Source organism: Nannobrachium achirus, assembly GCF_963921795.1.
Source record: "Nannobrachium achirus genome assembly, chromosome: 2".
NCBI lineage: Eukaryota > Metazoa > Chordata > Actinopteri > Myctophiformes > Myctophidae > Nannobrachium > Nannobrachium achirus.
In genome coordinates, this window is record NC_137811.1 from 15,690,601 (window position 1) to 15,718,460 (window position 27,860).

The following is a 27,860-nucleotide window of genomic DNA, read 5'->3' on the forward strand; positions in this document are numbered from 1 at the left end:
GGGAGTTGAACCCGGGAGACGGAGCCTTCTACGGGCCAAAGGTCAGTGGGGGGGCGGGGCCTAGGCCTCAAACGGGCGAGCGCACCCTGGGGTTGTGACGTTGACAGCTGACTGGTTTAGAGCCGTATGAACTTTTAGCCTTTTTAGCTCCTTTGGCGATCGTGTCAACGCTCGCACACAGCGCGATGTCTGCACTGTTCCAACATGTCAACCCATTAAGTCGGTGGTTTTCAACCTTTTTTCACACCAGGATCCATTATTTATTTGGCATATGTCATGAGCCAAGGGCCACCATTTGATGAGGTTTAGCCTCTCAGACCCAAACCGTAGAATGTTTTGTTGTCGTTGGATACGATTTTGTCCACAATTCCACGCTGTATTGATGTTGGTACCATAGGAGATATGACAGGCAAACGTTGATCAAAATAGAAATTCTTCTCCATTCTCTCATTGTGTAGACTACTTGTAAATTAACTATTTTATTCTTCAAGTATCCCATTGCCATGAACATTTGTTCATTCTTTACCCTACCGCTATATAAATGCACCATTTACCTTTTTTTTTTTTAAGATTTGTTTTTGGGCTTTTTATGCCTTTATTGATAGGACAGTAGACTGACAGGAAATGGGGAATGACACGCGGCAAAGTTTGTCCGGATCGGGAATCGAACCGGCGACACCAGCAGGCATCATAGCCTAGTATGTGGTATGCGCCTTGACCACCAATGTGAGCAATGTGAGCAGATGGGGGGGGGGGGGGGGGGGTCGCAGATGTGTACAGTAGAAACAGCTCTCAAATCACGACCACACATTCTTTGGCTGGATCTAGTTTCTCTATTTCTATGCTCTAAACTACTGTTGCGAGCGCGGGACATTTGCGAGCCTCGTTCATTGCAAATGGCTGCGCCCAGGCTTCTGTTTTGACAGATGACAGATACGACTGTATTTTTCAAAATATTGCGTTCAGGAATAATGGATATGTTTCTATAACATCGCAAAGGTAAGCTACTTTTAAGCTACTTTGACAGCAGTTTAAGACATCCTTAAATCCTCAGTGTAGCAGTAAAAGAGTTAAGTAATGCAGGTGTTTAACAATAATTTAACTGGTAGTTAAAGCCCTACAGACTCCATCATTGAGCTGGGGACTACCTGGAACCTGTTCAGGGACTGCTGGTGGTCCCCGGACCACTGGTTGAGAACCATTAATTAACTTGAGTGCTCACTGCTGTTACAGTATGTGTGTTTTTAACTCAAATGGCTAAATAATTGCTGAGAGCGTCCACGTTTAACAAAATAAACCATTTGCACACTCAGGGGACCGTGGCCTAGAATGCTTAGCAAACTGGAATTGAAATAAAAAATAACTTTGAGAATCACCAGTATCAAAGATGTGTCGAAAGTACGGATGGGACATTATTATAATCGTTATTATCGTTTATCCTGATAAAAAACACTCATTCATTTATCATGAAATTATCCTCCATCATGCACTGGGATCAATTCACCTTTTATTTGCCAGCTGCATAACCGGTACCATTTAAACCCTCTATAATTGGTAACATGGACCTGGAACTAATGTGCTTGATACAGTCTTTTTTTTCACCCTCTACCAAATCTCTTGACCAAAAAAAAAATGCAGATCTACAAGCTTGTATATCTGCTATGTTTTGGCAAATGTTCCACCCCAGAATAATGGATGTTGTTGGGGATATTTTGATTATCGCGATAATATCGTAAATCGCAACTTCTCTGGTCACCATAATCGTGACATAAAATGTTCATATATCGTCCCATCCCTCCTCGAGAGACTGGTCAGAGACGTTGGGAGGAGCGGTGACAATAGGAGGCCTGGTGGAAGCGCCGATCAGAATGTGAATGAGAGGAGGTTACTGTTACTGCTGCTCCAGGGCAGGAGAGCAGCACACGGCGGCGTCTGACATATCACAGTGATATGTTTGTTCGGGAGACAGGAAATTCTATTATATTGAACTTTATTCGGAGAGAAACCACAAAACAAAAGCACCAGATGGGAGTGTGCGTCTGTTGGCAGGACCAGCAACAACAGACTGTGGACCAGATCAGATGATTTGTAGGGGTCCTCAACGTTTTCAGGCCAAGGACCCCTTAGTTGAGAGAGAAACAGGGACCCCCACACAACCTGTTCATAGATTCCATATAGTTTCATCGTTTGATAGCACAATCATCAGTGTATTTTGGATTCATGTCAGTTTGTGTTTTCAGATATTTAACCACTTGAACCGTCAATAAATACTTGACCTTTCACTCTGTACTTAGTCTGCTCTTTTTCCCCTCTACACCAAAGCTCTTTGCCAAAAATAATATTTGGGCTAAAGTTCTCAGAATATGGACGCTAGGGTTCAAGTGGTTAATATAAAAAAGGAGGAAAAAACCTTTCTATCACTTGAAGATTTGGAGGACCCCCTGTAGTAACTCTGAGGACCTCCTAGGGGTCCCGGACCCCCTGTTGAAGACCCATGTTGTAGAGTTTGGGCTCGATCTGTTGCTAAATCGAACGGAGAGAGGCAGCAAACATGGATGGTAAAAATCACCCGACAGTGAGAACTCTTGTGATACATAACGACCAGTGGTGTAAAGTATCTAAGTGTATTTTCTCAAGTAATGTATGTACTTAGAATACAATGTTGAGGTACTTTTACTTCTACTCCACCACATCTCGGATATTGTATTTTTAATCCGCAACAATTATTTGAACATTTTAGTTTACCAGTTACTTTGTAGATTTTCATTATTATAACAAAACACACATTAACCCACTTCAGCCCCAATACATTTTGGCCATTTGAAACTAGCCGATCTACAAGCTCACAAAATACGTCGCATCACGATTCATTGTGGATCTTGTAGATCTGCTAGTTTCAAAAGATGTTTATACAATGTATACATTTGAAAACGTGTGAAATGCAATACTTTTTTAGTACTTTTCTCAAGTAAATTTTGAATTCCGAACTTTTACTTCCGAACTGTAACTATAACATTTGTAGGAGATTCCAGAAAAATAAATAAAAATACTAGATAAATATATTTTTGTATTATAAGTATTTTATAATTAGTATATTATATTTATCTTATATTATCATTAAAATCTTATCACTTTGCAAAGTATTTGGGGTCCCACTTGCAATTATCCTCACAGCCTACTGAGTGGGCCCCGGCGTGAATGATGTGATGTAGATTGTGTAATTAGCGTAGCAATTAGCAATTGTGTAATCGGACAAGCCCTGGTCATAGAATCGGAAGTGAACTGAGGATCGTTGTTCTCACACTATCTGCTGTCGTCAGCGAGACGCGTACAGTGAGAAGAATAGTATGACACTGAGAACTGACCCTTGGCGGACCCCGTAGGTGAGGGAGGGCAGGGGGAAGATGAGACATCACCTGATCTCAGCAGAAAAGGTTCTGTGTTCTCGGTAAGAGGCGGTTAACCACTTAAAGGACAACTCTGCCCTAAATCACATCTAGGCTCATTTTCCTACTTATATTGATCCCAATAGACTGTCCATGGGGTCTATTAGGCAGAAATGCTCCCGTTTTCCAGTTTTCCCAGTAGAACCCAGCAGTAGGGCTGGGTTCGGTAACCGCCGTACCGCCGTATCGCGGTATACCGCGGCCTACCGCGGTGTCAGGGTCCTTACCGCGGTCAAAAAAGACAAAAAAATAGGCTATTTTTATTGAGAACGAGCGAGTTTTAAAACGGGGGAGAAGCGAGGACCGCATGCGCTCCATGCCGCTCTGCTCTGGGCCGTGTACCACACGTTGGAAGCCGCCCACATACGTCACTCACACACACACAGTGCACGCAGGGCAGTAGAGTACGGCAAGTAGTAACGGCTGCAGCCTGCGGGAAGGCGTCTGCGAGTCTGCAGACCTGGCGTCTGCGAGTCTGCAGACCTGTTTGCAGACCCAGCACTGCAGACCCAGGTCAACCTCTCTACTGCTCCCAGTGGCAGCCAGGCGGAGCCGCTCGATTGTCCACGACATTGCAAGCGGCGCGAAGGCCAGCGGACCTTGGTCCTGCTCTTCGCCCCCGAGCGCCGCAGGCGCGAGTGGCCGCGAAGAGCGGGCCAGGGCCGCGCGGCCGGCGGAGCGCCGCGCGAGTTACGAAGCCGTGGTGAATGCAATCGTTCTATTTATGCCCAGGCCGTAAGGCCTGGGCAAGCCCACGATAAACATCAGCATTGATGGCTGAATGGATAGCGTCGCCGACTTGAGTGCCAGAGATCACTAGATCGAATCTCACCGTCGCCCCACGACGCCCTGTCCAAGTCACTAAGTAGTATGGGGTCTGCACCGGGTCTGCAGACGCGGGTCTGCAGGTCTGCAGACCCGGGTGCGGTGCAGACTTCCCGCAGGCTGCAGCGGTTAGCTTCTCGAGTACGGAGCACAACTCTATGACGGAGCAGCAATGCAGCATATACTTTCTCTGTAATCCACTCGACACAAGGATGTTAATACATACCTTGTGTTGTGGCATATCTTTTTTTATTCATACGGATTACTGGCGGAGCGCGGGCCGCGTGGACAAAACCGAAAATTAAACTATTTTACTTTCTCCAGCTCCACCGCGTCGCACGTTGTGCTCCGTCCAGCGGCGCGTCGGCGATTTTATAACCTTTTCTGTCAAGTCTTGTAACTAAAACCTGTATATAGCAGCACTCAATCACTGTGATTTGAGAGTTGAGACGTGACGTGAGTTTACAGAATCACTGTACACGATCTGACTACCCTTCCTCTTCTGGTTTGTTCACATAGCTGTTTGTGTCTGAAAAGCCCAAGTAGCTAGCCTACGTTACTATGGTAACCCGACAGTGCAGATCTAAAAGCTCAGAACGCATCGCGGATGCGATGTGTGGTGTGAGCTTGTAGATCTGCTCCTTTGAAAGCCAGACCCGCTGTGCTGTACGGAGAAGTATATCTCGGGCAGTCAGGCTGTGTCGCCTCTCCACTGTGGAGAGGCGACTTTTGGGAAGATGATTGCAATATTTTGGCTTATCGCCGAACCTTAATTAATAGATACGGGGGTGCGGTAATTACCGCAGTACCGGCGGTAAATGGGAAGACGGTAATCGCGGTAACAAAATGTCCATACCGCCCCAGGCCTACCCAGCAGCTCTCATAGCATAGAGTGGAGCCTGTAAGCCTATCGCTTTTACACTATTTGTTGTGGTCAAAAGTGATTTCTTTTTTTCATGAATGTGTTACCAGTTGTCATTACAAACACATCCATGCCTTGTTTGCTCCACACAAGCCACCACAATCTCACAAATCATGTTTTGGGGTGAGCATTCGGCACAACTGCCAATCAAAGTGACTGTACTGGCCAATCACAGGGCATCTTTTCCGGGACTTGGTAAAACATATAAAAGCTTAACATCTGTTTAGCAGAGTGTGGTGGCTTTTGTGGGACAACAATGGCATGGATGTGTTTGTAATGACAACTAGTACCACATTCATGAAAACTAAAATCACTTTTGACCACAACAAATAGTGTAAAAGTGATAGGCTTATAGGCTCCACTCTATGCTATGAGAGCTGCTGGGTTCTGCAGGGGAAACTGGACAACAGGGTCATTTCTGCCTAATAGACCCCATGGACAGTCATTTTGGATCAATATAAGTAGGAAATATGGTAGACCAGAGTCCCTCAGGGCTCTATGCTAGCGTCTCTTCTGTTTTGTGAGATTGCGGGTAAGGCGTTTGCTGAAAATAGCTGATCGACCAGCTTGTCGATATTGTCGCAGTCTTCTGCGAAAGCTTTCCCCACAATAAGGATGCTGGCGTTTAGGTGGTTAAAGCTTTTCCCGGAGCGCCAAGTTCTGCCAACCCCATGTTCAAAGTTGTGAAATTAAAATGCTGTGGTCGACCGTGTCAAACGCAGCGCTGAGGCGGAGCAGCATTGAAATGGCACAGTCACCTGAAGTCCACAGTTAAAAATAGGTTGTTTGCTACCTTTAATAGTGCAGATTCATGGCTATGTTACTTTAAGTGTGATGGTATTTTTGTCCTCTTTTCGTTGATGGTGAGTTATTCTATAGCTATAGTTTTGTTAGCAGTTATAGCAGTTATGTTTGAAGATAGATTTAACTAGAACTGCACTCTGTCGAGGTGCCAACTTGCTCCTTGTGCATAAGTAGGCCAGCATCAACACTAATGCTGGTCCCTCATTGGCTGTTAATGATGACGTTGCCAGAAATGCTGGTCCCTGATTGGGCTTCAGGCTTAAACACCGACATACAGAACGCAGTACTTGCACGCTCTGCTGGCGCAAGTAATAAGACGTTCTTACTGTGCTCCTTTTCTTTTATGGAATATGAGAAAATAAATGAAAAATGAAATAGAAATGTTTTTAGTGCTCTGAACCCACAATGGAGAAACGTGTAGGGATGAGTTGTCCTCGATAAAGGATTGTAGTTGTCATAATGCAAGCTTTTGAATAACTTTTGCCAGGGTCTCTGTGAGGACTGTGGGGGTCAAGGTTTGTGTTTTTAATAATGAGCCCGAACCGCAGCGTGTTTAAAATATGATGACGGGACACGGCCCTAGCCACGACAGCTGTTTATAATTGACTGGACGGACGCCGAAGCCCAAGCTGTCAAAAAAGCCTCTTTAACCCATTTAGGACGGGAACACAGGTTATTGGGGGTTTTTACACTTCAAGGCGGGAACCCCTTTTTGCTATCTATGTACAGTAATTAGCAACATTTGTTTTGTTCTTTTTTAATAAATATTTTGTCGCTGTCGGGTGGAAACCTTGTATGTCCAAAACGTTCCCTTTTTTTCCGTTATTATTTTGAAAACCATTCAAAATAGTGAAAATAGCAGATCTACAAGCACACAACGCCTTGCACCGCGAGGCGTTGTGTGCTTGTAGTTCGGCTATTTTCACTACTTTTATGCTACACTTTTGTATGATGAAGTAGGGCTTTAATTTACAAAAAAAAACTACAGATTTGAAACTTGGGGATACAAGGTTTCTGCCCGACAGTGACGATTTGAAGTTTCCGGAAACTTAGGTAAGGATTTAGAAGGCATTTTTTGAATCGTCCTCGGTCCTAAAAGGGTTAAGGAGGCGCGAGGGAACAATGTCAAGCAGCCAGGTTGCGGCTTTCGTATCGTTGGTGACGGGCAGAAACCTCGTGTCTCCATTATTACAACAGAAAACTGCTGTTTCACAAGCTCACAGGCTTGTCGAACCGTCTATTTTTGCTATTTTTAAAGTGTTTAAACCGTTTAGACCTGGAACCCAACTATGTTGCAGTGGTGGAAAAAGTACTCAAATAGCTGTAGCTTTTCGGCGAAAATCGCCGTTTTGAATCCAAATTGATAGTTTGTGTGATTCGTTCAGATTCGATGTAAAAATATTTGGGGGGGGTGTCGTGTCATCTAGGCTGCGTTGAGCAGCAGTGAGAAGAGGAGCGCTTTTTTCTCTTATTGGCTCCGGCCGTTTTGTCAGTGCAGTAGTGGTGATCATGGTGGTGTAGGCCTGTCCTCTAAAAATCGACGAATCGACGCGTCGTTTTAAGCCCCGCGAATCGACGCCAATTGTTTGAGTCGAGGCGAAAATATATATATTTTTTATATCACCAGTTAGCCTACTACTGCGGTACACTGCTGGACTGGTGTCATGTACTTCCAATGAGAAGTAGCAATTGGCGAACAGTTATTTATTGTCTCGCACCAGCGTAGGGGTGAAAGTGAGACAGAACGGCCAGAACGGTTCAGAACCGCCGCTTCGTTAAAACATTCGGAGCCGGGACGGTGTTCCGTTAAGAGGAGGAAGCACGCTGTCAAAATCCCATATTAAATAACCTCCTGCCACAGCACAAACGCACGTCCACGAAGTATACAATCTTCTAAAGTCAAATTAACATACACAAGTGTAGGCTACAAGTTACATTTTCTAATTAAAGTGCTTCTGAATTGTTCCAGTGTTGTAATCCATGATGAATGATTGTGTTTCGCTGTGTTTGCGTCCATGACATGTCCACACTGATGGCTCTAGTGGGAGCTATGCCTCCACCTTTTTATGATCCGTTTCTGGAATGAATCCGTTCTCGACACTGACTCATTACTCTGTCAGTGCTCTGTGTCCCGCGATTGCGGACTGGATCCCATCGTTCATTTAAAAGAGCCGTTCAAGAGAGCGGAATCGTTCGCGAATGTCTCATCTCTACTGCATGCTGCCGAGAGACGGGGCAGAGTTGAAACAGCGGAGATGTTTTAACGGTGTGTTATAACTCTATGGTTGTACACTGCTATGCAGATAACATTTGTGCTCGCGCACCGATATCACCAAAAACACCGTGTATTCAATTCATCTCTTAATGTATTATTGTATTATGTTGACGTGGTTTAAAGCAACACTTTTTCTTTTTTTTTTTTTTTCTTTTTTTTATACAAAGTAGACTATAAAACGATTCGTCGACGCGTCGGATTAACCCCCGCGACTCGAATCGACTTCATAAATCCTGAGTCGAGGACAGCCCTATGGTGGTGATGGTGGAAGGGGGATATGGTTGTTTTATTTTTGAACAAATCAAGCGCTCGCTTTCTCTTGCCTGTGACGTCAACACCCATGCCTGACTGTGTCCAGTGCCCTGCAGCAGTGCAGCGCAGAGCGAAGGCTGCGCTCAGCAGCCGCCAGCCAGTCAGTCAGTAGTAAATAAACTTCGCTAGGTTGTCGTTGATAGAGATAGTGTGGTGTAGTTGTGGATTGGACTTTTTAATTCGCTTGTATCGTGATGCGGTCGCTATTCTGCATCTATGCGGTGACGTGACATAATCGATTATAGCCTACGTTTGTTGCTTTTCCTCAACGATGATGCGATTGTTTGGCTACATGCTAACGCTAAATTACTATGGACCAGAGCTAACGCTAGATCAACGCTATCATGCCGTTCCATCTGCCTCTTATTAGACAGAGATTTCTAGCATTTATTAAGATCAGGCAGAGAGAGAGAGAAAATGAGGCAGTCACAGACAGTTCTCAAAGGGGAGAATACAATCGTCTGTGGTTTTACAACACTGTTTCCCAAGCACTGGGTTGGGACCCATTTGTGGGTCGCGAAAACATTTTTATGGGTCCCTTAATGTCTGGTTTCCTACATTTAGTTTTGTATCATTTAAAAACTTTCAAAAAACATTCTCCCCCAAAAAGAAAACCATTTCATGATTTAAAATAAAATATATTTTTTTCTAATTTCATAAATCTAAGAAATGATCTTAGAAAACACAGGCCTATTTAAGAAGTACTGAAAATAGCCGATCTACAAGCTCACAGCATGCATTGTGTCTCTGTCTATGCCTGTCTATTAAAGACAAGTCCCTAAATATTATAGGATATTCCTATAACTATATCTGTAGGCTATATTATATTTGTGGTAGGCAACAAGTCCAATTTTGCTGCATGTATTGTATATGAGTAAGTCACTGTTTTACCCAGTTAGAATCGTGCAAATTCATCCGACCGGACCCTAAAAAGGTCCAAAATTTCGCACCGCGCTGCGCGTGGCGCACATTTTCGGCCCAGAAAAGTTGTCACCTTTTTAACCTTGGGGCTGTTTGCATGTCTGTATATAGCAACGTTTTTGACGGGAATTTTAGGTTTAACTTCGGGATTTATAAGCCATTTATAGACTCGGCCTCGGGTCTAAATGGGTTAAGTTTGTCTGTGGGTTTTTATAAATATTGAATCAATGAAAACTATTCAAAAGAGGCTGTGACTAAACAACTACATTGGAGGTTATTTTTTCCCCCCATTTCCTGGAAAATGTATCGGTTTCGGACACATGTTTCCACCCGCCGGTGACGTTATGGGAAGCGATATCAATCAGACAAGGGAGAGGACACGGGTTCCAGCATCTGCAATGAGACGGCAGGAGACACAGGGGAGACAGCATGGTCATTAGGAGGTTAAATGTGTGATCTAATGTCATCCGCGTGGATTAAAGTTCTCAGTCGCCATGACGGATTTCAATCATTCGGATTCCATAGAAGCCCACATGTCTTCTATGAAAGCAAGTTGCGCAGCAAAAGCTCTCAATGGTATTTTTGTGTGATTTTGAAGTGGTCAAATCACACATGTTCAGAAGCGTCTTCCGTAAAACCCTATATTGGTCTCACATAATTCATCATTAAAAGCCAAGGTTAAAGCCTCAATAGGTGATTTTTTTCACCTGTTTGACAGTATATAGAACAGCAGGAAGAATATTACTAAAACATAATTTTACATATTGTGGTAATTGTCTCCGCCAGGCCAAAAGACATGGCTATTTGTCCGTGTGTGTGTCCGTCCGTCCATCCGTCCGTCCAACAAAATGCCTCAAATCAAGACCCAAGAAGACATGGCACCCTTTTCTTATTGGCTTATTATTATTATTTTTTTTAAGATTTGTTTTTGGGGTTTTTATGCCTTTATTTGATAGGATAGTAGACTGACAGGGAATGTGGAGAGAGATGGGGAATGACATGTGGCAAAGGTCGTCCGGATCGGGAATCGAACCGGCGACGCCAGCAGGCATCATAGCCTAGTATGTGGTATGCGCCTTGACCACTAGGCCAGCGGGCGCCCCTCTTATTGGCTTATTATCCACAACTTTCCAACATCCCATCGTGCATTGTGCAGAAGGCGAGCGGCATTTCCGGCGTCGCAGCCGAGTGTGATCTACAAGCTCACAACGGTTGAATCTGCGACGCGACGTGAGCTTGTATGTCTGCTGTTAACCGGAAGTGTCCCGCAGATAATGCTACAGTAAAGTCTTGCGGAAACGGGGCGCCTGGTGGCCTAGTGGACCAGGCGCATACCATATAGGCATTGCCATTTCGGCATCAATGCCTGTCGGCGTCGCCGGTTCGATTCCCGATCCGGGCGACCTTTGCCGCATGTCACTCCCTGTCTCCCCCATTTCCTGTCAGTCTACTGTCCTATCCAATAAAGGCAAAAAGCCCAAAAACAAATCTTTAAAAAAAAAAAAAAAAAAAGTCTTGCGGAAACGGGTGGATAGCGCCACCAGGAAGCCACTATAACCTACCTGACCTGGCGCAGACCTGTGCTCGGAAGAGGGGAGGCTCTTTCATTTCATTTTCCATGGTCGTTAAATTTCATTTTTGTTTTAATCCATGCATCTACCTTCTCTATAAAAACCTTTTTCCTTAATGTTTCCGTAAGTAAGAACAATTTCACAAATTGTCAGGGTGCAAATCAAGGCAGGGCGGTCACCAGGGGATTAACTACTGCGTTTATAATTTAGTTTTGAAAAACAGACTTTTGGCTGACAGTTTTTTGGTGTGGAGATCGGAAAAATAGTTGGCTCATAGAGATCTTGATTGTTTGAGCCAATACCGATAAAAGAATGTTTACTCTTTCTACCGGCTGTTTCTTCCTGGAATGGTCAAACCCATATTAGTGTACCCATTTAATGAATAAATTGTAATTTTGTCCAATCTATATGGTCGAGCAGGGTTCCCCAATAGACGGGCCGCGGGCCATTTGCGGCCCGCGGGGGGCTACTGTCTGGCCCACACCAACCCCAGTAATAATGGTGGCGTAAGAGCAGCAACAACACTAGTATATCGTCGTTTTCGGGTGGAAATCTCGTATCTCCAAATTTGTACGATCTTTCGCAAATCATACAAGGCCGTCGCACAAAAGTAGTGAAAACAGCAGATCTACAAGCACACAACGCCTCGCACCGCGAGGCGTTGTGTGCTTGTAGATCGGCTGTTTTCACTAGTTTAAATCATTTATAAAATGATAAATTCAAAACGAACGGTTTTGGACATACAAGATTTTCACCCGACAACGACGAAAACTGTCGCTGGAGTAGCGGGAACGCCACCGTCGCCCCCTGCAATGCTGTGGCCCTCGGCTTGGTACCCTAGACATGATTCGGCCCTTGGGGAAAACTAATTGGGGAACCCTGTGGTAGAGTAAGTTAATACAATATAACTAATGCAACTGGGGTGGTTGTATTTTGTCTCCCTGCTCTTCTATTGAGACATTTAGATTGTGTCATGTTTCACCTAGATGCAGGATCAGACACACATTTTGACCAGATGATCAAAATTCAATGTATCCCCTGAGCAAGCAGGCCTGGCTCTATTAGCTCAATGGTAAAAATGTCAGCACTCATGCAGGAAACTGGGTTCAAATCTGTGGTAGAAGAGGAAATTACATAGTGCAGCTTTAAGGTTGTCCATTATTAACTCATTCAGAGCCCCAGACATTAACGGATTATAATGTCCAAAGTGCCTCCTTCAGGTCCCATTCACTTGCGTTGTCTTATTTTGAAGGCCAGAAGTCCACCGCGCAGTCACTTCCGGTCTGACGTCATCGGATCGTGCGCCGGAACCGATCCGTGTCCACGTGGAGTTGTGTAATGGCCGACCGGGAGCTTTTATAACTGTGTAACATAAGCGAGCATCTGCCTCCATCCTAGCTTCTAAAGTGTAGTTTTGAGATAATGGACATTAAAGATGAGATCGCCCGTCCACCTCAATGTTATGGATGGGACTATTTTGTGCTCGTGGAGCCGTGATGATGCGAAATCAGCGACGGATTTCGTCTCCGGACCGCCGGCGATTCTTCTCGGTAATGTACTCGCCGTTACAGTAATCTATTACTTTTCCCGAGATATCCCGTGAATGGCACTACAGATACTCGAGTACATTTCGCGAGACATCTCGTGAATGGCACTAGATGAGTTAAACACTCGTTCTAAAATGGACAGTTCTAGGCCTTGATTCTGAATGGCCTGTTTAGTCCTGTTGTAAAATACTTGATAAACACACACCTGGACCACATGTATCAATATCACTACACCTAGGGCTGTCACGATAATGACATTTTACATGACGATTTTTTTTTCTCTCAAATAATTGCGATTAACGATTTAATTGTGTTTTTGTTGTTGACAATTACATTTCTATTTGGCTTTTAGGCTTTGAAGTTGCACATGGCAGATATGACACATAACCTAAATATACAAAGAAATGACTGACATATTTGACAACTTTATACTTAAAAAAGAACATTGATAGTGGAAATAGTCGATCTACAAGCTCACTCTAAAGCTATTTCCACTATTTTTTTACGTAAAGAAATATATGAACATTTTTCAACATGGAAACAATTATGAAAAAATAATCGTGATTATTATATTATTCCTTACATGTAGATTAAATGTAAGAGCAGTGCTCCCTTTCCTCCTGTGTATGTGCAAGATTATACAACGCATGCATTGTTCTTTCTATCACTTCAAAACAAGCCAGTTACGTTCATTATCTTCCCAGAATTTGCTCAGCAAATTCCTTGTTTGTGCAGACAGTCACTGGGACTGCTTTTTTCTAGAGATTATTGCAGTGAAATTGATATTAATTCTATGCCCATGTCTATTATGTTCATGTTGCCATATCTGATAAGCGTTTTAGAAAAGCAATAAGCCAAGCAAAGCTGAGGTTTTACCGCAATCTTTACGATGGCTAAGATGGTCATAGTCCCTCCGCCCTGCATTGTGCCCCACCACGCCTCCTCACTGTTCTGAAATCCCACAGCCTCTTGTGGCTTAGTGCTTTATGAAACTATTGAATAGGCCCTCCGTCCGAATACTATGCAGTTTACAGTTTATAAGCTGTATGCTAGAAAAATAAACAAAAACACTCGCACACTGTGGGCTCACATGCTTTTTTTTTCGCATGTGAGTGAGCACACAGTGTGCGAGTGTTTTTGTTTATTTTTCTAGTATCTACTCGTTCGCTCAGCACCTGCCCAACTAGGGTTGGATGTGCATGTCATCTCCCCTTTTTTTCATATAAGCTGTATGCTGCCTGTGTTTATACTGTATAAGCCTTTTTTTTATTAATTTGCAAGCAAACTCACCCAACAAACAGAAACCTGTTGGGATTTAGGAGACACTTATAGAATCGGGTCAATATACTGGTATTCAAAGACTTGCTCAAATGTTCATGATTTTTTTAAAACATTAGTCTTAGAGATGTGCAGATACCATTTTTGTTCTTTTCCGGTACCGATTCTTATAACTTGCGTATCAGTCAGTCGATACCGAGTACCTGTAACTGTGAGAGTCTACTCATTTGTACCGGTGTACACTTATGGGGGGGGGGGATACGAAATAATTTGTTATCGTAACCACATATCATCATGTGATACTTTATGTGGTGTCAGAACGTCATAGACTGGCATTGCGTGCCGATACCAGCATTTTCGACAGTATCGGCAGTGTTTTCCAAAACTGGTACCGGTATTAGAACAACTTTATGGCAACATGACTGGTGTCTTGCACGCACGCGATGTTGCCATACCTTAGCTTTGGCTGAACTGACGCCACTGGTATCTGGAGGTCATAAGATACTTTGAGCTTACAGTTTTTTCCACTAACGCTCCACCCTCCTACAGAACGCTGCCTTATGGCTTATAGGTGGCATCATTGGACACAACACAATGACACACTTTTCCCTCTCGCACACACACACACACACACACACTTTCCGTTCCACAACAAACACACACACACAGCCAACCCGTGTTTCCATGACCATACATTCCTTGACAGCCGTCTTAACGAGGTTGCGCTCACCACTTATTAGCCAGATTAGCGTCTCTGGGCTGACCGTGTGTGTGTGAGAGATCTGACCTCAAACATGTAGGCTGACTAATGTTTCTGTGAACAACTGAAGCACCCTGTTCCTTTCTGTTCCGCTTTCCTGCTGTGGTGCAACTAGGGATGTGACATTAAAAGCCATTGAAAACGGGTACACATATAGTGTATTATTATTTTATGCTTTAACTATTGAAAAATAGCAGATATACAAGCTCACAGCGCGGCACCGAGTGCTGCGCTGCGAGCTTGTACATCTGCTATTTTTGAAAAATCTTGAAAAGCCCTTGTGGCTTCCCCTGCATGCCCTCCCCTCCCCACCCACCCTTTACATATAAAAAACAATAGCAATAGATTTAGGAAAGGTATTGTAGTGCATTCTATAACTTTTGAATTCTATGAATTGAGTACAGTGGACCACAATGGAAACAAGTCCCCTTTTAACAATTTGTTTTACTGTACTACTGTACCTTATCAAACTTGTTAATACATTATTCAGTCAATCAAACACTCTTCGCTTAAATTGGGTGTAAGTCAAATCTATCTGTTAACTAGGAAGCACATTTCTTTTTTTTTTTGAATGTAAGTTCTACTGTACTTTATATTCCGATAGTAATCATTGCTATGGAGTGTTGTTTTATCCTTTCAGTAAAGAGAACCATTTGAAGAGAAGAGAATGTGATCAGCTTGTGCTGATCAAGTTAATTGACTTTCTCCTGATTGGATTAAATTGGTATCCCGGCCGACCGGAAAATGGCTTTTTTCGGTTCACTAAAGAGCTGGAGGGACCCCTGTTACTGAAACTGAACACACACTGATACTTTCAGAATCTAGACCTGTTTAAGACCTATTTTAACAAAGAGATATCTCTTACAGCACATTTAATTGTGCTGTAAGTGAAGAGAAAATAAAATTGATTTAACCACTTAAACCCTCTAGGCTTAGTAAACCTGAGTACTCTGTACTTTGACCGCCTTTTTCCGTCTACACTCTACACCAGGGGTCTTCAACGTTTTCAGGCCAAGGACCCCTTAGCTGAGAGAGAGATGAAGCAGGGACCCCCAGATTCCATATAGTTTAATTGTTTGACAGCACAATCATCATCAGTGTATTTTGGATTCATGTCAATTTGTGTTTTTTTTTTCAGATATTTAACAACTTGAACCGTCACTACTTAATACATTTGACCTTTCACTCTGTACTTAGTCTGCTCTTTTTTCCCCTCAACACCAAACCTGTTTGCCGAAAATAGCCGATTTACAAGCTCACTGTGAGCTTGTAGATCGGCTATTTTTGGCTAAAGTTCTCAGAATATGGACATTATGGTTCAAGCGGTTAATATAAAAAAGGAGAAAAAAGGTTTCTATCACCAGTTCACCCTATCTTTTTTTTTTTCTTTCTGTCTTTCTAGATTGACATCCAGATCAAGGACGCCATTGGTCGACAGCACCAGTGTGCCACCATCCAATTGGACTTCCAGCTGCCAATCAGATTTGATCTGCAGTATGTTGGGTGAGTTGGTTGCAAATGAACCCATTTAGACCTGGAACGCTGTGAGCTTGTAGATCTGCTATTTATTAATTCTTTTAATCGTCAATATTTTTTGCTAATCTTTGAATATATATATTTTTAAAGCGAACATTTGTAAATCAAATATTTGCTTCTGGGGGCTCCCTGAAACTACATCTTTTGAGATGGGGGTCCGCGGCCAAATTAATGTAATTTTGCGGGTCCTTGACATGAAAAAGTTTGAGAACTGATTCATAAGAAAGATTTAGAAGGCATTTATAGGATCACGTTTTCAAATTTTCTGTCTTTCAAAAAATAGCAGATCTACAAGCTCGCAGCGTGGCACTCGGTGCTTCGCACAGCAACACCGCAGCTGCACGGCAGCACTCTGGAAAAAGGTCTGTAAGAGGGAGACATAGTGTAGGATAGACAGACAGTAGGACAGCTGAGAGGGAGACAGTGTAGGATAGACAAGACAGTAGGACAGCTGAGAGGGAGACAGTGTAGGATAGACAAGACAGTAGGACAGCTGAGAGGGAGACAGTGTAGGAGAGACAGACGGTAGGACAGCTGAGAGGGAGACAGTGTAGGAGAGACAGACAGTAGGACAGCTGAGAGGGAGACAGTGTAGGAGAGACAGACAGTAGGACAGCAGAGAGGGAGACAGTGTAGGAGAGACAGACAGTAGGACAGCAGAGAGGGAGACAGTGTAGGAGAGACAGACAGTAGGACAGCAGAGAGGGAGACAGACAGTGACAGTTAAGAGGTCATCTGTCATTTTGTCAAAAGTTCAGGGGAACAAAATGTACTAAATGAACGGTCATGTACTGTCATTTGCGTTGATGCTTTTGGCAACAACACACACACACACACACACACACACACACGCACGCACACACACGCAGAGAGAGCAGGAGAGCCACTTTGCTGTCAACATGTCAAATGTGTTTATTCCAAAAACGGAGGATAATTGAATAGAGTTGATTGATCATCAATCTGTTTTCTATGACCCGGCTCTGCTGAACAAGGATCCACGCACGTGCACACACACACACACACACACACACACACACACACACGCAGACACACACACACACACACACACACACACTTTTCTCATTGGGTAAATAATGCATCGATGACATGAGATGTGTTCATAGATGTGTTTTTGACATCGTTTCGTGTCTATGTTTAGAGCATAATGTATTAGATCAGTTTTGACTAATATGCCCGGCTCCACTTCTCCATGTAATCCGAGTGTGGGCCAGAGTGTGTGTTTGCATTAGATTAGACACGTGCGCGCGCCTGCTTTTAGCTGCTCTCAGATGTGTAATGAGCCTTTTAAGACGGACTACGGAATGACTCTAACTTGATTTCTGTCTTTATTTCATTAAGCCTCCATGCGCCCTGTTTTCGCAGCTTGTCTCTCTCATATGGCTCTGTTCCACTATGAAGGTTAACCTGAAACTACCCTCAAAACCAGTGGTTCTCAACCTGTGGGTCGGGAGGGGGGGTCCCCAAATTGTTTTTGGGGGGTCCTCAGATGATTAACTCAATGTGCAAACTTATTTTCTCACTCGGCAGTAAACAAACCAACATAAGGTTTTAAGTGTATAGAGGGTATCTACACATTTCTAAAGTTACAATTTAAGGACTTTTTAACACAAACTCTGCCATCAAAATACCCCTTTGTACCCCTTCTCTGCCATGCCCGTAGAACCCGTAAATGTAATAAAAATTAATTAAAAATCATTTTTTTATCGAAGCGCAACTAAAATAGGCCGGAACTAATGCTCCGTGATCGGTTTCTACACGGACACATTATTGAGCGGACAAATTTAACATTGGAGTCCCTGAACCGGAAGCGGAAGTCCGTCCTCTATTTTGGCCCAGCTTACTGTCTGAGCTCCGCGGCTTACAGATGGAGAAGTTATTGATCAATTGAAAAAGTTTCAACGGATTTGAGAAGCTGATGGAATACGCGAACACACGAGCAGTGTCCGATCACGCACGATGGGAACTGGACGAGCGCCCACGTTAACAGGTAGGACTTGGAGAAGCCGGCAGTGAAAGACATAGAGAAATTAACGGGCTTTACGGCCGTAAACTACGAATGAGTTAATATTAAATTAAACATTGGCCAAATTGTCAAATATTAGAGGCAGAAATTGTGTTGCGAGGCATTGTGAGCATGTAGATCGGCTATTTTCACAATGGAACCATGTTATACAAAATGTAATGCCTCACCTCTTACTGCTCGTAGGGTGAGGGGGTCCCCAGTTCAAATATGATTATTTTGGGGGTTGCGGCCTGAAAAGAAATCTGGGTTCCTAGAACTCTGGGCTAGTACCCCCTCCAGGTGATGTGGGGTTGAGAAGGAGTCAAACCTAGCATAATGTTACAGTACAATTTACAATTTAGGAACTTAATCCAGAGCGTTTTACAGTAAGCAAAGGTTTGATTGATTGATTGAATAATTTATTAGAAGTTTGCATAGGAAAAGAACCAGGTACAGTTTCATGACGGTACAGTTCACTGGTGCAAGGTCAACCAGAAGGATACGCCCAAGAAAGCACATGACTTATTTAAATTGAGATCCGATTTTTAACTGGTATAAAACATGAAATGTTAGCAATAGTAATCTAGGATCATAAGTAAACCAAGTCAGAGCCTAACATGTTGGAAAACCAGATTTACTATATTATCGCGATGTTAATGCCGGCGATTCAATTAATCGATTTTCAAAGTTCAGAATCGATTTTCTTTTTTATTTTTAAGGCGAAATTAACCTGAAGGTGAAATAACCACTTTCAGTCAGAGTAAGTACAGGTCCTAAAGGAACAGTTTTAGGTCATGAGGATGTCATGTTATGGCTAAAGCTAGCACAGTGCTGTAGGCCTGCAGCACATGACTGTTGTGTTCTGTGTTTTCTGGCATCTTGACCAGGCACTTTGGCTGAAATAAATGTCAGAAAGATTGACTGACTTTATTTGGCTGCATTGATTTGAAGTATTTGATTCAACTTTTAATGTTTTATATTGTTTAGAATTGTTTTAAAATGTTTCAATATAAAAAAGCAGTAATTTTTGGGGAAAAATCGTGATTCGAAATGCAAATCGCAGGAAAATGCAATAATCGTGATATAATCGAATCGTCACCCTATGAATCGAAATCGAATCGAATCGGGAGGTAAGTGAATTGTCACAGGCCTAAAAACCAGTACATGTGGGAAAAGAAAATAGAATTGATAACGCTGACAAACAGCGTTTTGTCGTTCTGCTTTTCCCACATGTACACGTTAGCCACTTGAACTGTGCCCTGTGTGACTGTACATGTACATAGAGTGAGTCATTGTGGCAAACGGATGTGCAAAGGAGACAGTGTGTACACCTCACATAGAATGAATGAGTCATTGTCCGTTGTACCATTCATTGTTTTAGTTGTTTTGATTGTTTGCCCACGTCCTCATTTAGTGCTCTGGGCAGCTACACGGTTCTCGATTCAAAGGAGCTTTATTGGCATGAGAAAACAAACAGTACGTTTGCGTTGCCAAAGCAAGTGTCAAACCATAATAAACAGTTGAGAATGGGGAATGTATATATAGTTGGAGGCGGTACAGCATTATGTGTTAAACAGAGCTAATGTCACATTGCACTGTCGTCACTGTCTGGTCAAAACCTCTTAACTCCATTTTCGAGGCATAAATCAGGGCTATTGAACACCCTTTACAGCTGAGTGTTTGGGACAAAACCTCTTAACTCCACACTTTCTGCCAAACCAGCTAACTCCACCCGATTGGCCCTCTCTTTTTGTTCATAAATATGTGCTATTGAACATCCTTTGACACTAAGGTCTCAGAGGCACTTGCCCGTCGGGCAAGTGCAGGTCATGTTCATGCTTGTTTCTCTCTCATAAACAAAACATGGCAACGGTGGGCAAAGTTAGGCGGTTGTAGTCGGTCGGAGATGTGATTCTCTTAGCACACAAACGCTTGCAAGCTGGCTGCACACACATGCTGCTCAGTAACGTCTGGATGTGTGTCTCTGCAGGGAGGAAACGTAGGAAAAGCAGTGTTGACCAGGACGCTGAGGACGTTTTTTCTGACTCTTTGAAAACAAAGACACAAACACGCGCGCTACTCTACCTAGCGCTACTCCTGTTTTGGGGATTGAGAGAACTCATAGCTAAAGACTAGTTTCTCCATAGCAGTCACTGCACAACGTTCGTTCAGTGTGTGTGGGGAGGGAGGGACTGGGGGGGGCAGAGAGAGAGCGAGAGAGAGAGAGGCGGAACACTAGTCTAATATAGCCCCGTTCACCATTCAAGTAGGCTAACAAAACATATCTTATATTACGTTACTCAAAAAATGGGCACTTGCACGGTCGGGCAACCTGGTAGCAAACTTCACCTGCCCGACCATATTATTGACCTGCCCCGGGCAGTCGGGCAGGCGTTAGTGTCAACCCCTGCTTTACGTCTGTGTGTTGGTTAAAATAATATTGAACCAATGAAAAGAAGTAAAAAGCCCTTGGGTCAAAACCTCCTAACTCCACTTGAGCTCATTTTCCCGAAAAACATTTTGGAGTCAGGAGGTGTTTGCCCGACATGTACTGTACAAGCTTTTTGAAACAAATGGCAGCAATCTTTGGGACAAATGGCAGCATTTTGGCCATTGTCAGGCTGAAAAAAAGCCTCAGATTTAAAATGTGTTTAAAGGTAGCAGCTCAAAGATACTGTCCAATTCATACTTCGATGCGGAACATGGAAAACAATGCGTCACGGACGCGACGCGTTGTTGAGCTCGTAATTCTGACCGTTTTCCTCGCGTGACTGAGCACGAATTAGGCTTCATTGGTCTCTTCTTCTCCATGGGTCTAATTTCTCAATAAAGTGATTAACTTTAGATCCAACGTCTGCAGACGTTGGACCTAATCAGCCACTGGACGTGTCCAATAGTATCTCGAACCTTAACAAAGGACAAAAGTGGGACAATTAAGACAAATTGTCAGAAGAATGCACTGGGTGTTGTTGTGCCGTACGTCTTTCTGTCTTTGAAGCCTAAGATCCAAGCGAGTAGCCGAGGAGTGTGTGTGCTTGTTTGCTTTTGTTACTACGGGCTTGTTCTTTCATGACCACAGCATAAAATGTAATCTAGATGGCATGTTATTTAGTATAGTATTGTTTACTTGGTATTCTACTATTCTAGAGTTCAATGTACAGTACACATTTTTTATTTAGATCATATATTGTTTAGGCTGATGCTTGGTTCTTCATTTACCTGTGATCATAGTTTACTGAGGCACTACACTGTCTATCTGCATTTGATGTGTTTACCTAACTGTACGTAGCTCTGGTTAAGAGTGTCTGCTAAATACTTTATCAGCGTAACACTTTGACACTTTATTGCAATTGGAAAAAACATTTTCAAGGACATCTCGTCTTTGAAGAATGTTTGAACGCTTGCTCCTCTCATGTTCTGTCTGTACTATAAACGCGTTTCAGGTCATATCGAGTTGATTTCCTAAATCAGTGTTTCTCAACCGCTGTGCCTGGGGACCTTTGGTGTGCCCCTGGGAAGGGTCAAGTGTGCCCCTTGAAACTGCTTGAAAGCCAGTATTGTATTTATCATTTTAAAAATGATTTAAACTAGTGAAAACAGCCGATCTACAAGCACAACGCCTCGCGGTGCCAGGCGTTGTGCTTGTAGATCGGCTGTTTTCACTACTGTTGTGCGACTGCCTTGTACGATGAAGCAGGGCTTTACTTTGCGAAGAAACGTACAAATTTGAAACTTGGAGATACAAGGTTTCTTCCCGACAGTGACGATATTTACACCCCCGTATTATGTTGGTGTGCCCATGGATTCTTAGGACATGAAAAGTGTGCCCATGCAGAAAAAAGGTTGAGAAACACTGTCCTAAATGATACAGTCACCGCCAATGTACAGGAAATGTGTTTATGTATTTTATGCCTTTAAAGTGTGACACCAACAAGACTGCTGAACAGAACGTTACACTTGATGACTTTAAAGAACCATGGCCTTGTTGTTTGTCTCCCAGAGCGGACGGCCAGAACCACCGACCAGTCATGATCCACAGAGCTGTGCTGGGATCAGTGGAGAGGATGATCGCCATCCTGGCTGAACACTTTGGAGGGAGATGGTGAGCGCATTAATGACGGCGTAACCACCTGTATGTTCTGAAATATTACCAGTAAGACGCTGTACTTTATATGGAGATATGCTGTGAGACCCCAAACATGCAGTTATTCGTTATGTGAAAGTCCTATGACGTCTGACATCATTCATACAATCCCTTTTATGCCCATACTGTATATGGAGATCCCTGTCTGTAGTACCAGCCACCCAGATATGGGCTGTGTATGCCATATATGGATTCTGTTAGTGTGGTATGTGGCATTCCCATATGAAGTCCTGTTAGATATGAGCTTAATATTGATCACATCAGGGATTTCCATTTATGGGCATAAAAGGGATTCTGTTAGCGCCGAACACATATACCGTATAAAGCATACACAGATGGACGGAGACATGATGTGCCGTTTCTCATACTAAACTGCGACCTTCGGTCGCAATAATGACTATAAACGATTTATAAGGAATCTCTCTCTCTCTCTCTCTCTAGGCCGCTGTGGTTATCTCCAGCGCAGGTGATGGTTCTCCCTGTAGGGGGCGACAATGAGCCTTACGCCCAGCAGGTCAGTAGATCGGCCCAAACCCGCCTGACTCTGGCTGAGATTAAGAACTCAAAAACAGCCTTGTATTATTAGAAAACAAACATATAAAATCTACTGCTTGTGTGTGTGTGTTCTTCAGGTGGTCCAGGACTTCCGTGAAGCAGGTTTCATGGCCAGTGTGAATGAGGACCATGGAGCCACGTTGAACAGGAAGATCCGTTCGGCCCAGTTGGCCCAGTATAACTACATACTGGGTATGCTTTCATCACTCTCTACTAATGTGTTAACCACTTTAACCACAGTTTTTTGTTTTACAAAAGCTTTTCCTTAATGAATCAATAAAAAGACAAAAATGTAATATTTTTCTTAAGAAATTCAAAATCAAAGGAACTCATTTACTTTACTCTTTTACTGCCATATGTAGGCTAAGCTAGGCTTATCGTCTTTTCTGCTCTTGCCAGTAAATCACTTGCCTTTGAAAACTATATATGGTATATAAAACCAATCCATTGGCGAGACTTCAGTTGTACAGTATGCACCTCCCCTGGAATCCTAGTACTTTAGAGCAGTGTTTCTCAACCTTTTTTCTGCATGGGCACACTTTTCATGTCCCAAGAATCCATGGGCACAGCAACATAATACGGGGGTGTAAATATCGTCACTGTCGGGAAGAAACCTTGTATCTCCAAGTTTCAAATGTGTACGTTTCTTCGCAAAGTAAAGCCCTGCTTCATCATACAAGGCTGTCGCACAACAGTAGTGAAAACAGCAGATCTACAAGCACACAACGCCTCGCACCGTGAGGCGTTGTGTGCTTGTAGATCGGCTGTTTGTAGATCGGCTAGTTTAAATCTTTTTTTTTAAATGATAAATACAATACTGGCTTTCAAGCAGTTTCAAGGGGCACACTTGACCCTTCTCAGGGGCACACCAAAGGTCCCCAGGCACAGTGGTTGAGAAACACTGCTTTAGACACTCCACAGGTTAGGTCTTGCCCAGTGTGCCGATGCTAGTGTTCAATTGGTTAGTACCGTAATTGCTATACGGCTTACGGCTATAAGCCGCACCTGAATATAAGCCGCACCAGCTAAATTTAGAACAAAAAACAAATGTTTACATATATTAGCCGCACCGGACTATAAGCCGCAGGTGTCCTTCCTGCTTCCTGCTAGAGCGCCCCTGGTGGCCGTGAGCTGTAAAAATCTATATATAAATCCTTGTTAAAGACCTTTGTAAAACTAACTAACTGGCCGTAAGCTGTAAAAATCGTTATACAAGCCGCACCGTTGTATAAGCCGCAGGGTTCAAAACATGGGAAAAAAGCCGCGGCTTATAGTCCAGCAATTACGGGTATTATTATTTATTTTGTTTTTCGTGTCTGTCTGTGTGTGTTCGCGTGCGTCTCCATGCAGTGGTCGGGGAGAAGGAGCGCGCCAGCGACACGGTGAGCGTGAGGAGCAGAGGAGGCCGGCAGCTGGGCAGGAGGAGCAGGGAGGAGGTGCTGAGGGCCCTCGCGCTCCTCCGAGACTCCAGGAGCAACCAGGAGGACTTCTGACCCCTTCCTCCACCCAGGGGTGTCGCACCAAATTCTGGGCCCTGGGTGTACAAGGATTCCCTGCGTTACTTTGTGCTTCAACTATTGAAAAATAGCAGATATACAAGCTCACAGCGCGGCAGATCTACAAGCTTGCAGTGCGGCACTCGGTGCCGCGCTGTGAGCTGTGTTTTATGAGCTGTGAGCTGTTGTTTATCTGCTATTTTTCAATAGCTAAAGTTTAAAATAATTCCAGGCCCCTCCACCTTTGGCCCTAGTAACTCAGTGCCACTTCCCCCCCTTGTGACGCCCCAGCTCCACCCCCTGAACTCTGACCTCTTGACACCACGGACCGCGCTGGGCTGCTGACCTCAACCCCTCAGAGGATAGCTCAGAGAGACCCCTCGACCCCCCCCCCCCCCCCCCCCCCATCTATCCCCCCTGTGGCTGTCAAGCGGAACCCCACGCTTCCACTCGACACGGTTCCGTAGCCGCGATGGGACGCAGCTGCACGCTCCGCCCCGTGCAATGGAAGCGAATGGGAGAGGGAGACGACGGATAGGAAATGTAAATGTTGTATCTTTAAGTCACTTACCGACCCTGAGTTGATTGGTAAGACTATTGAAGGGAGGATAACGTCGTTGTCCGATGAAAACCTTGTATGTCCAAAACCGTTCGTTTAGCATTTATCATTTTAAAAATGATGATTTAAACTAGTGAAAACAGCCGATCTACAAGCACACGGCGTTGTGTGCTTGTAGATCTGCTGTTTTCACTACCTTTGTGCGACTTGTATGATGAAGCATGGCTTTACTTTGCGAAAGAACATACACATTTGAAACTTGGAGATACGAGGTTTCCACCCGACAACGACGATATGTATCTATTTATTTATGTACGTATAGTAATCAATAAACAGTGTCACTTCATTAGTTCTTTTTGTTGTTGTTGCTTTTTCTCCCCTTTTTTTCTCCCCAATTTAGTGGCGAGCGTCATACTCACCATAAAAAGATCATCTTTATCAGTGTCATGAGGGGGATTATTAAGGCTGTGATGGCGGTTATGTGCAGAAGACCTCTGATGTTGTATGCTAAATGAGCCCCCACCGGGAGGACCTAGACTAGAGCCTTCGTCCTACTCCTCCCGCCCAACACTCCCCACTGACGCGTGATTATGGATCCAACTGGGAAAGATGGATGGAAACGGCAAAGAGCGCTCGTTTTCAGTTATTGTCCACGACATTGCAAGCGGCGCGAAGGCCAGCGGACCTTGGTCCTGCTCTTCGCCCCCGAGCGCCGCAGGCGCGAGTGGCCGCGAAGAGCGGGCCAGGGCCGCGCGGCCGGCGGAGCGCCGCGCGAGTTACGAAGCCGTGGTGAATGCAATCGTTATATTTATGCCCAGGCCGTAAGGCCTGGGCAAGCGCACGATAAACGCCATGATAATTGGGTTTTGGTGCACCTCGCGCGGTCCAAGTGACTACAACGGAGCGCTCCCTACGTCCGGTTCAGCCAATCACAAGCTTCAAAAATGAGTCCGGGGCGTGGTTATCCATCTTTCCCAGTTGGATCCATAATCACGCCCCACTGACAGGTGCCGCCCCCAGCCCATAGGAATATTTGCCGGCTTCCCCCTCCCAAATATAGGGCAATTGTGTTCCCACAGACACTCGACAAAGTGGTGGGTAGGGACTTTAACACTGCGCCACTTGACGCCCCTTCATTAGTTTCCCAATCTCAGTATCTAGGTTTGGATTTGGTCACTGTCAGGTGGAAAGCTTGTTTATCCAAAACAGTTACTTTTCAGGACATTTAATAAAGAACCTGTGTTCCAATGAAGTTATGATTTAGTCACAAACACTTGTTAATACTTTTCATTGGTTGTATGTTTATAGCAGCCACAGACACACTGAACCACTTTCAACTTGACCTCCCTATATTTTTGGCCAGCAACTTTAATAATTTGCAAAAAATAGCACATCTACAAGCTTGTAGATGTTCTATTTCTACTCATTCTGGCGCCACATACGACAAAGTCTAAAATGAGACATTCCTTTATGAGTCATTGCTTTATGCCGGGTTAAAAAACGAACCGAAAAAGGAGTAAAATACGCAGATGGAAGGTTTCTTTCTACCAGACAATAATGGTATTCTTTTCTGTATTAAAGCTTGGTACAAAAGAGTTCATATTCTATTCCTGTGTGAGAAAGAATGTCTGGACTCCAGAAGCCATTGCTGCTGACCAGATGTCTGTGGTGTTTGATACGGTAGCGGCGCACGGTACGACAGAGCAACACGTGTCCTGCAACGTCCCCGTCTGTAGAGACCAACCCTGCACATGTCCTGCAACGCTCCCGTCTTCCATCTGAACCGTCTGGTCCAGAGGGAACCACAGAGGACGAGGACGATGGTGGGAGATGAAGGTCAGTCACATGTAAACACACTGACATATATTAGGGCCACAACAGTTTAATCCAAGTCGTCGATTTGATCGATTCTAGAAAGTTTGATTTGGATGAAAAATATGAAATGATTTGACGAAGGTCTTCCAAATTGGCATGTCTATAACTGAGATTGTACATCAGCTATTTATGCTGTTTTGTGTTAGCCTAGTTTAGTGGGCCATCCTAGTTTTGTGAGTGTCACACAGTTGTACAACAAAGTACCAGTAAGACTCCCTAATCGGGAGATAAGCAACAGTCACGTCGCATACATAAACTTTAGAAGGCAATCGTAGATAACCAGGAGGGAATATGGGAAATGGGACAGATCCGAGTTGATGACATGACTTTAGAGATACTGTGTATTGCTTTGCGTGGTTTTAGGCCAAAATCTGTAGGAGCAGTGTCCAAAAATGTGTTTTGCAAAACTCGGCCTGATGGTGGCGCAAGAAGAGGAATCAGAGCTGGAGGTTGTGATTTGCCATCCAAGGAGTGTGCGTGCAAAGTTTGGCATCGATAGGGCCAAAGGTGTCAGAGATAGTCTAGGGGCAAAAGTGTGACGTCACGGACAGACGGACAGCCAGTGGAGCTTTTCATAGTAACTTGCGACCCGACGGTCGTGATAAACTAGGATTCAAGTTAATTGCATCAATTAAAATATACATTAGAACATATACAGTGTGTGTGTGTGTGTCTGTAATGTATGGAAAGAAATAAAACGCTGTTCTAGCGGGTGATCCCCCACATTAGCTGCTCTCTCTGCATGTAACTGGCTCAGTCAAGATGAATAGATTTCATAATGCTGATCACCACCTACAAGACCCTCAGCAACCAGGTGCCCTGTTACTTCTCAAACCCTACGCCCCCTTCCGCTCCCTCAGGTCTGGTAATGCCAACCTCCTTGACAAAGCTGAGAAACCCACCCGGGCTGACAGGGCTTTCTCAGTTGCAGCCCCCCCCCCCCCCTTCCTCCTCCCTTTGAAACTCAGTCACTCCCACCGCACATCAAAGCCGCCTCCACCCTTTCCCTGT

At 44.0% G+C, this 27,860-nt stretch overlaps 1 protein-coding gene across 1 annotated transcript in view; it reads left to right on the forward strand.

The window, feature by feature from the left end:
* The window catches only part of tars2 (threonyl-tRNA synthetase 2, mitochondrial), a 40,924-nt gene extending 15,823 nt beyond the window's left edge, over positions 1 to 25,101 (forward strand). The window contains exons 7-12 of the mRNA XM_080750221.1: positions 1 to 41; positions 16,064 to 16,164; positions 22,221 to 22,322; positions 22,806 to 22,878; positions 22,997 to 23,111; positions 24,270 to 25,101. The exon at positions 1 to 41 is cut by the window's left edge and continues 37 nt beyond it. Of these exons, the coding sequence (XP_080606347.1) occupies positions 1 to 41; positions 16,064 to 16,164; positions 22,221 to 22,322; positions 22,806 to 22,878; positions 22,997 to 23,111; positions 24,270 to 24,412 (575 nt within the window). The 3' untranslated portion in view covers positions 24,413 to 25,101. The remainder of the gene's footprint in view (positions 42 to 16,063; positions 16,165 to 22,220; positions 22,323 to 22,805; positions 22,879 to 22,996; positions 23,112 to 24,269) is intronic.
* Positions 25,102 to 27,860: the final 2,759 nt, after the last annotated feature.